Source organism: Alligator mississippiensis, chromosome 4 (genome assembly GCF_030867095.1).
Source record: "Alligator mississippiensis isolate rAllMis1 chromosome 4, rAllMis1, whole genome shotgun sequence".
NCBI classification, from domain to species: Eukaryota; Metazoa; Chordata; order Crocodylia; family Alligatoridae; genus Alligator; species Alligator mississippiensis.
Genome location: NC_081827.1, coordinates 70,068,538 through 70,079,181, shown reverse-complemented (window position 1 = coordinate 70,079,181; position 10,644 = coordinate 70,068,538). Strand labels below are relative to the sequence as shown.

Genomic DNA, 10,644 nt, shown 5'->3' with positions numbered 1-10,644 from the left:
CACAATTTCAGTGGGTCCCTACTTATGGCATGGTATAGGGTCTTGGCTGGTGTTTCGGTCATTGTGCCTTGTAATGAAATGTGAGAGTTTGAAGTTGCAAATCTGTAGCTTCTTTGGGTTAGTGAAATCCTACCAGTGCAGGGGACTAGACTCAATGGTCCATGAGGCCAGTTCTAGTCCTGTTTTCCTAAATGATCATTGCAATATAATGCCACAGCAGAAAAGATATATCCAAATGCAATATCTTTCAAAATGGGTTTAAAGTCACACAGGATCTCTGCTTCCTTTGCCTGGCACAAAACATGGCATTGATCCCCAAAGCTAAAATCAGGCTTTCCTGAATGGAAGAGCATAATTCCAAATGTGGTCACCAGTAGCTGTGAAATGGTATAACCAGCTGGGTTGGAGAACACAGTCACCAACCTTTTTTTAGCAAGTCTCCTACAGAAGCTCTGGCTACAAATGAAATGTCTTTACCTTAGGAAAGGAGGGAACTCCAGGGAAGAGGAGTAGTAAGATCACTTGCTGACCTTGGGATGAATTATCTCCAGATACAGAGAACTGCAGTGGTAGAGAGCAATGCATTTTACACCTCTTGATGGAAATGTAAGTGGGTCTGTCTGTGGAATCTTTATCTATCATTTCTGAGTCTTGTGTCTTCTGAAAAATAGCTTAGAACTAATGGAACAGCCTTGGCTGTTTTTCCTCATTATTTAAGAATATTGGAGGGCACCTTGGAAAAACACCCCATACTGCCTGTCCATTATCCATTGTCTAAGTGGTGTCAGTTACTGCTCAAAGGCTGTTCTCAAGCAAAGATTAATTATTTTTGGTCTGAATGGATGCATCTAAACGAGACACTAGATGTGCAGTAGACTAATTCTACTGTGCATTAGTACAGCAGGCAAAAACCATGCTAATGCAATAATGTGAAGTAGAATTAATCTACTGCACATTAGCATCATCTAAAAAAGGTGCACCAGTGCTACTGCGCAGTAATACAAATTACAGCACGTTAAATTAGTACATGTTATTATAGCTGTAATACCAGGTACTAACCTAATGTGCCATAATTATGGCACATTAATAAATGCAGAGATGCGCCCACTGAGTATTATAAACAGTACTATTAAACACCCCAATTGATAGGATTTTTCTTATGAAAGGCAGTTGCTATACTAGGAAGAGGCAGCATCTTTTTCTGGGCCACACCATTTAATGTTAAAAAGGTCTGTCATGTTTTACCAGAGCCCACTGCCTCATCCCAAAACACACCCACAACAGATATTAATGGCCTTGCCTGTTTTGATATCTAAAAGTCTTCCATCAGCTATTGCGAAAGAGGAAAAAGCAGATGACTACAAATTATTTCCTTCGGAGACAAGTTGTAATTAACCAAATGTGCTCCTCTATTGGTGTATGCATAATGATGACACTGAGGGAAGGGGGGAAAAAGCTCTCATCAGAAAAATACCTTTTTCAATTGGTCTGAACAATATTGTCATTTCTCTCTCTCTCTCTGCTACATTCAGTTAATTTGCAATCATATTGTTCCACTGATTTTACACAAAATGCTAAAGTAAATGGAGCATCCTCCTGTTTTCTTTCTCTTTTTTATCACATTTAACAACTTCCTAGAAATACCATGATTCACAAAAGACAGAATTTATCTGATGGAGGCAGGGAGAGTTGTGCCCAGATGCCCTGATTCTGCAGACATACCCTCAGGCTTAAATGTACTACCACATATAGCTTCTTTGAAACTACTTTGGAATTACTTTGTGGCAGTAACATTAATAATGCATGTAAGTCTATGCAGGACTGAGACCAGGCTGATCATGGTTTCTGAGTCTCAAAGGAAAACACTCAGCCCTTATTTACTCCATTTTGGAGACAAAGGAAAGAGAATAAATGGTTTGAGGCCATCCAAACCTTTGCAGACTCCCCATTCAAATTAAAGGGGTCCTGTGGAAGGCAAGTGCCTTTATAATTATAGACTAGAAAAGAGCAAGATCAGCAGCTGCTGCTTCTGCTTGCATTTGTTCCCGGCTGTAACTGACAGCAGGGAAGACTTGGCAAAAACAGGCTTCCAGAAGTGGAAAGACATTTAACCCCTGTGCTTGTCAGTCCACTTCTCGAGGGGCTCAGTAGAAGCAATTCCCGGACAGCCTATACCTAAGGTGAAGAAGAGAGAAAAGCAATCATTTCAGACCTGAAGGATACTTCATTGGAGACACTTGAGAAAGAGAAGGGGTCCAGGATTTCCCTTGGAGTTTGGGTAACCAAGGCAGAAGAGCAGGTTAGTGTATACAGACTGTGCTTAATGTATTTTTATATTGGACTTGATTTGAACCTCTTTCTACCTCTCTAATGTACCAGGCAGAAGTAAATAAAATTATACAAATGTAATGGTTAATTCTGCACATCAGCATTATTTATATAGACTGTAATGTATATGGAACAGTCAATTAGGAAACTGCTTGTCATTATTTTCTACAGTTGTTTCTCTTTTAATTCTAATGCATCCAGCCTTGCCCAGGCAAAATTCCCATTTACTACTAGGTTCAATATTAATAGAAAAACAATAATCTGTGCTTTTTAAGTACTTATGCCAAAGGGCTTCTGGTTACATTAGAAGAGTAAAATAATATCTAGTACGCTGTAGTAGGTCATGGAGTCTAACTAAAGTCTGAGAGCAAACATACTGAAGGGAAGGATACTCCAGGCATTCTAGATATTAACTAAATTCTATATTGATGTAAATTAGGACAAGTGGTGTAGTGTCAATGAAGTGGAGCTCAGTTACACTAGCAGAAAATTCAGTCTTATACCTGCTAACGAAATTAATAGTAATACAAAACTTAGTAATACATTTTATAGCACTAATCACTCTAGTCTCCTTATGCCTAGTTTCTACAAAGCAAGCCACAAACCATGAAATATGCATTTTATACTATACTTTCCCACTGCTCTATGTTGTATTTTATATAAAAAGCTATAACTGGAGACTGTGAGCATGTTTGCAGAGCTAAACACAAGAGTAACACTAAATCTGTGCTCACTGTGTTGTGAAACATAATCACATAGATATATTGTGGGACCATTAGATCAGCTAGTCTGACCTTCCATAAATTGCAGGGCACTGACTCTCATCCAGAAACCCCTTTAGGAGCCTAACAATATTAAAAAGACTGAAGCAATTCAATCCTTAGGAAACTAAATTGGTTTGAGCCACAAGCAAAAAACAGGATAAACTAAAGTATAAAAGTCCAAGACCCCAGCAACAGCAAGGAACTGATTAAGCGAGTTGTGCCCAGATGGTCCCAGCCCAAGAATGACACATCATGCCATGTTAGAAGGCAAAAGAACCCAAGGTCACTGACAATCTAAACAAAAGAAACATTTCCTTCCTGCTCCTGCATCAGTACAATGTTGAGAATGTGGGCAGCACACACCGCAAGGTATTTAGAAAGAGGATTCCCCTGTACCCTGCAAAGCACCAGTTGTCCCCATCCAGGGTCCTACCTCCAACAGAGGTCAGTTTCTGAATCAAGCATATTGGAAAAAATGCATCTGCTTAATAGTCCACTAGGGTAACAATCTTTCCTGATTCCAGGCATCTTGAAGCATGCCATTTGATTATAGTTATAATTTTACTACAGAGCTGTAAATGTTGTAAGCATTAGGGCTGTGCGAGGCTTCGGATCTGGAGAAATTTCAGACACTTCGGCGTCCGAAGCGGCATATCCAGATCAAAGCACTGGCTTTGTAAGGCTTTCTGAAGTGGTTCAGAGCTTCCGAACCGTTTCAGAAAAGCTTTGGAGCCGCCTCAGAGATCCGTCCATAAGGTATAATGGGAAATCAATTAAATATCTATAACTTTGTTGTTTTTTGTCTGATTTGGACGAAACTGGCAGGGGTGGTAGCAAATGGTGAGGCCACAAAACCTGCCAAGTTTCAAAAGGAGTTTGAACAGCAGGTTCAGGGGGAACTGCACCCCAAATTCCTGAAAGCAAAACTTATGTCATGTGTATGTGTTACACCACAGGGGGGTGAAAACTGCAGGGGTAGAAGCCCCTGGTCAGGCCAGAAAGCCTACCAAGTTTCAAGAAGATCAATGCAGGGGTTTGGGGGGAACTGCACTTCAAGCTGCTGACAGGCAAAACTCATGACACGTGTGACGCTATGTGTGTTAAGGTGCAGCAGGGTGAAAGCTGCAGGGATGGTAGCCCCTGCTGTGGCCACAAAGCCTGCCAGCTGTCAAGGAGATAGGTGCAGAGGTCTGAGTTCTGTGGCCCTGCACTTCTAGCTGCTGACAGGCAAAACTCGTAACATGGGTGCTTGTGCAACTGTCTCTGTCTTGGGGCAGTTGATTGTCTGTACTGATGATTTCCTCTCCTTAGTCTGTGGTTTGTAGGTGTTAATCATTGCTAATTAACTGGCTGCATTAGCTAGCAACTGTGTATTGAGCTGGTCCCTGAGTGAATCATGATTGGTAGGTAACTGGTAACACAGTAGCTTAACAGCCAGGCCTGCAGCAGTGTCTCTCCGCCCCCTCTTCCCCCCTAGACAGACACAGTTGCACAAGCACCCATGTCATGAGTTTTGCCTGTCAGCACCTAGAGGTACAGGGCCCCAGAACCCAGAAGCCCTGTACCAATCTCCTTGACAGCTGGCAGGCTTTGTGGCCATAGCAGGGGCTACCATCCCTGCAGCTTTCACCTTGCTACACCTTAACACACACAGTGCCACACGTCATGAGTTTTACTTGTCTGCAGCTTGAGGTGCAGTTCCCCCCAAACCCCTGCACTTATCTCCTTGAAACTTGGCAGGCTTCATGGCCTGAGCAGGGGCCACCACACCTGCAGTTTTCAGCCCACTGTGCCTTAACACACACACGGTCATCTGTGTCACGAGTTTTGCCTGTCAGCAGCTTGAGGTGCAGTTCTCCCCAAACCCCTGCACCTATCTTCTTGAAACTTGGTAAGCTTTGTGGCCTCACCAGGGGCTACGACCCCTGCCAGTTTAATCCAAATCAGACAAAAAACAACAAAGTTATAGATATTTAATTGATTCCCCATTATACCCTATGGCTGGATCTCTGAGGCAGCTCCAAAGCTTAAGAGCTGCTTCAGCCGGATCGAAGAGGGAACTCGGTCTGGAGCTCTGGATTGGATCGCTGGTATCCGAAGTGGCCAGATCCGAAGCCAGATTGAATAGCTGCCTACTCGCACAGGCCTAGTAAGTATATTATGGGCAAGGCAAACAAACTTGTATTCTGCAAGGCCCATGAAGAAAAAGATGAACAAAAGGATTTTTAGGACATAGAATCACTGAATAGTAGGGTTGGAAGGGCTGTCAGTAGGTAATCTATTCCAATTCTCTGCTTGACGCAGAATCATCCCTGACTAAACCATCCCTATCAAGTGTCTATCTAACATTCTTTTAGAAATGTCCAAGGATAGAGACTCCACAGCCTTTCTGGGTAGACTGTTCCAATGTTTAACCAACCTCATAGTGAGAAAGTTCTTCCTAATCTCCAACCTAAATTTCCTTTGCTGCAATTTAAGACCATTGCTTCTATCTTGAGCTTATCCTGACATGTCTATCCTGAACTGGGGGTGCTCGTGGCAATACCAGGAAGAGTCACCCAACCAGTCCTGTTCTGTGTATGCCAATTCAGAAATGAGGCAGTGAAACTTACTTATGGTGTCTCTTTCCGCCACATTCCAGCACATGGAAAACAGAGAGATCAAGAGCAATGGCAGGAGTGTTTTTAAAGCAGTCTGACTCATTTCTGGGATGATGGAGCTGGTGGGTGGGACATACTTCTCAGAAGCAGTCCCAGAAGTGCTTCAGAAGTGGCACTGACATGCCCACAGATTCACAGATACTAGACTAGAAGAAAATGCTACATACGTCCAGCCCACATAAAAGCTGAAGAATTTCTCCCCCAAAATAGGTTACGGCATGTATTTTAGAAAGATGTCTTATTTTGCTGACTCTGAATTCACCCTGTCCCAGCTGTAGCTGTTCTGATATTTCATTAGCCTTGTACCAAGGAAATGGTATCTTTCCTCAAGACTGAAACCGTCTAATTTCTAGTTCAGCCATTGTATCTGTTATACTTCTGTCAGCATGGTTGAAAAACCTCCAACTATCAGGTCTTTTTTCTATATATAGCTACCTATAGATAGGATGTTTCTCTGAGGCTCCCATAAGAAAGATGTGTTGCCCCATTCATAACCTCTAGGGCAGAACACAGGGTCTCTCTTTGCAACCAGCTTCTGAAGCCACATTTCTGCAGGCTTGATTGTTATGCAGAACTGAAGCTGATAGTTTCCATTTTAATTCCTGTTGTAATCCTGGGCTCTTTTGGCATGCAGATCTGGTCCCAGATCAGCCACAATTTAGCTCTCTAGCTGCACTTCAGAGTTCCTTGGAAATGGGGATGTGAAAAATAGGAGAGCTCTGATTTAGAAGCCAAGGCATAAAAATTCCACCTCCCAGGTTTCTTACAAGCTGCCAGGCCTGAGGCAGAAATTCTCTGCACAACTCAGCAAGCTCAGGAGGGATAATCTGTCAGAAATTGAATCCTTCTGGGTATCCTTTTCCCTGCTGATTTTTTTTCTGTGACAAAAGGAAAAAACAGACAATTTTCATGGCATATTGTTATACTCAGAATTAGAGGCCTAGATAAGGTGTATTCAAGCATTCTTTTAATTCTACCTTAGTAATATTTTTCTAAAAGTAAAAAACCAGAAGTGAGAAGAGAAACTATATGCAAAAGTGGTATTTATGCTAAACCAGCACAAGCGTCTCACTCAGTAATCAACTTGAGACTTATTGACATATCCGCTTTCCCTCTAGAATGACACAGAAATCTGCTTTTTGTCCATATTTGTATTTTGTTATTTCAAAATGTATAAAAGTACATGGATCACTGTGTGAGGTGTATAAATATCTATACAAGTTATGCAACATCTTGACAAAGGCTACAGGAAAACAGTCTTACCTCTGAACTCACCCCACCATCAAATACAGAGCTTTCTACCCAATCTGCTTGGACAAAGAACTGAAAAAAAAAAACCAAAACAAAACCATAGACCTGGCATTGTGGGTTAACTTGAATACTGCACTGTTGCACTACACTCTAGAGGAAGGAGTGGAAGGCACCAGTAAAGATGTCTTAGCATCTGACATATAAAAAAAATAGGCCTGTTAGAAGAATTTCCTAGCTGATCTCAGCTGTTGAACTGGCTGATAATGACAAAGATAATCCTGCAATCACATTGGGCATATAGATTAGTGTCATTACCACAGCTGGTCAAAAATGTGTGCGCAGGAGCCATTTTGTGACTTTTTTTCCATTTTTGGTGACATTTCTATTGGTATCTTGACTGACACCATGGAACATATTGGACACTAGGAGAGTCTGTGGAGAACAGGAGTAATACGTTCCCTTCAGCTGGCACTGGCAAGCGGGCAAGCAGCCGCATTCTGCATTAGCTGTAGCTTCTGGATGGTTTTCCAGGGTAACCCCACATAGACAGCATTGCAGTAATCTAATCTGCAAGTCACAGAAGTATCTGGGACTGTATTTGGGTTAGGAGACACTGTTGATTTCTTGCTTTTTTTCCACATTTCTAGGCACAGCCTGCCAAGGAGATGACAGTCACTTACTCCAGCAGTGTAGCAAATGCCACTTTCTTTGGATTTCACAGATTGCTCCTCAAGTGGAAAGGCAGCATCTACAAACTGCTGTACAGGGAATTTCTTGTCTTTATTACTCTTTATACAGGGATAAGTGTACTATACAGGTACATTTTTTTCCATGCAAAAATATGTGTCATCTAAATCAGCATCTTAATCGGCTGCTGACTGATTTTATACTAAATACCATGACCTTTTGCTTGGACTTCTTAATGTCCTTTCATTACCACATTTGCTTTATTTATCTCTTACATAATTTTCAGGAATTTTTAATTACTGTCTAACCATCATGTTCAAATGATTCTAATTTCAGACTCATGCTAGCAGATGACTATCGCATATATTTTGTTCCCCAAATAAATGTCTTCATGGACTCCCATGTTACATGGTTTTGCCACACTAACTCTGCTCTGATTAAATGCTTCTTTTTGAATTGTGAAGTCTAATTTTCTTGTCATGCTTGGAGAACTATGTCATCACCAGCAAATAGATGGCATTTTCACAAGGAACTCTGAGAGGTATCTGTTTTTGCTCTGGTTATACCATCCTCTCTCAGGCAACCATAAGTCAAGTTGCCCTGAGTAAAGACTGCAATAAAGCCCTTAAATTTTAAGGGTCCAAGCCTCAGCTTGATGGAAGCCGAAGGCAGTGACTACCTCACAGGAGGCATGCAACAGCAGTCTATGGCAGGATCAATACTTAGGTCAAGGTGTTATTCACTCCTATGCCAGAGGCCAGCCTAAGATTTGTGTTATACTTTAGTCCCAACAAAATCCCCAACTGTGATGTAGGTGAGGCCTGTGCTAGTCCCCAGAAATAGGGTGAATTTCAATCTCCATGAAAACTAGATTTCTTAATCAAATACAGACTTTTGTCTTATTTGACTCCTGCTTCGGATCTCTAACTGGAACTCAACAGCTTTTCTGGTTTTGTAAATCAAATTCTTCAGACTCCATTTTTTATATAGGCAATCACTAATTTTCCAAGAAAAAATACATGAATCTGTAACAAGACTGAGTCATTAGCATGTAATGAAACAACACTGAAACCTATTAATTCTTTAAAAAAAAAAAATCTTACTGAATGTTTAATCCATTTAAAGCAGTAAAGTCAGTGTTCACTATGGACATCTTCCTACATGATCAGCAAATCTTATTTTATAAGAGAAATAAACATAAACCAAAAACCTAAGTATTTTCTAGGTCACTCTTTTCTGTGAGATCAAATAACATGTGTGAGGCATATAGCATAAATAAAATAACTGTCTATACATCAACATTTTGTATTTCATAATATATCTTTCTGCTTCAGAACTAGCTATTGTGCTCCATTTTTCCCAACATACAGTTAACAGTGTACATTCTATATACTTTTAAAATGTTTTTTTAACTTATGGCCAAGATAAGATACTTTAGCAGTAAATATGAGAAAAAAACCACTGCGGTGGAAAGGCAACCTTTTCAAATGACAGAAAGTTATAGATTTAGTACCCCTTTGTAGTTCCAGCAGATCTGATCAGCTCACTTTATTAAATGGTCTTGTTGACAAATGAGAGAATGATCTTTTTGCTGAAGTATCTCACACCAAGATCATTGATCTGTGTTAGGGGCCACATTCATTCTAAGGTAAATAGCACAAGTAGATAATGACTTGCTTTAGAAATGAGAAGAATTTAATGATCAGAGAATATTCCTTCTTGTCTCCAGCTCCTTTATTACATGATACAAATGTTAACATTTTAAATATTCATAAGCTTAATTTCTTTAAAGATTCACCTGTGTGCATTAGCCAAGGCTGTTCCTCATTGCAATGATGGGGTGTTTTATTCTTAATTGTTTTCACTTTATATCTGAAAGGGTGCAGAAATGTTACCAAGGGATATATACATTTTATTTTTGCTACAGATTTTTTCTTACAGGAAGGCAAAAACGGTTCTTTGAAAAATTATCAATTTACTGTGACCAATATGCTGAACAAATCCCAGTAACCTTTGTGCTTGGTAAGTATAGGTTACATGTGGAAAGAACGCACAAAGCTGCCTCTCCCAGGGTGACATAAATGGCTGTGCATGGAAGCATTTCAGAGCTGAACGCATGTGGGAACACAGTGGCTCACAATAAAACCGTAATCACCCATTAATGTTGCCTTACAGTCAAATTGCTCTTGTCAAATGAACACCACAGATGCTTGAGTCATGAATTTACTAATGAGAGATTAAAGTTTTCATAATTGCACTGTGTTAAAAAAAATAATTTAGGCCTGATCTTGCAAAATGCTGAGTTCCCTCAGCCCATGCAGACATAAATTGAATGGGTGGGTGCTTAGCATTTTCCATGATCTGCTCAATATCTAACAGAATTTGGCACAATGAACTAATATCTGCTTACTAAAAGGCTTTAACAGTAGCAGGCTGTGTATACTTTACACTACAGTAATGATTCTGGAAATACAGTGACTTCCTGATATGGATAACTTCTACAATATAAACAGAAGCTCAACTAAGCATTAGAATATCTAAATAGGTGTGAATTTTACAGGAAGATTATAATTCTTATGACATTGATATACTTTTACCCACAGGGTTCTACGTTACGCTGGTGGTGAACCGCTGGTGGAACCAGTTTGTGAATCTGCCGTGGCCAGACAGAATTATGTTCTTGATCTCTAGCAATGTTCAGGGACAGGATGAATATGGGCGCTTACTTCGGAGGACTCTGATGCGCTATGTGAATTTAACTTCCCTGCTCATCTTCCGCTCAGTGAGCACAGCTGTGTACAAAAGATTTCCAACCATGGACCATGTGGTAGAAGCAGGTATTGTCAATTTATTATCCCCAGTAGGTTCTTCCCTCACAGACAAGGATCTGAAGAAATCTGCCTCATATTTTTCCCTATTTAACCTCTTCTTCAAGTCATACTAGCCCCTATCAA

General features: G+C 40.5%; 1 protein-coding gene across 1 annotated transcript in view; it reads left to right on the top strand.

The window, feature by feature from the left end:
• The first annotated feature begins 2,101 nt into the window (after positions 1-2,101).
• The window catches only part of BEST3 (bestrophin 3), a 38,325-nt gene continuing 29,782 nt past the window's right edge, over positions 2,102-10,644 (top strand). Inside the window, exons 1-4 of the mRNA XM_006275051.4 lie at positions 2,102-2,299; positions 7,651-7,820; positions 9,618-9,712; positions 10,294-10,527. Coding sequence (XP_006275113.1) covers positions 7,669-7,820; positions 9,618-9,712; positions 10,294-10,527 — 481 coding nt within the window. The 5' untranslated portion in view covers positions 2,102-2,299; positions 7,651-7,668. The remainder of the gene's footprint in view (positions 2,300-7,650; positions 7,821-9,617; positions 9,713-10,293; positions 10,528-10,644) is intronic.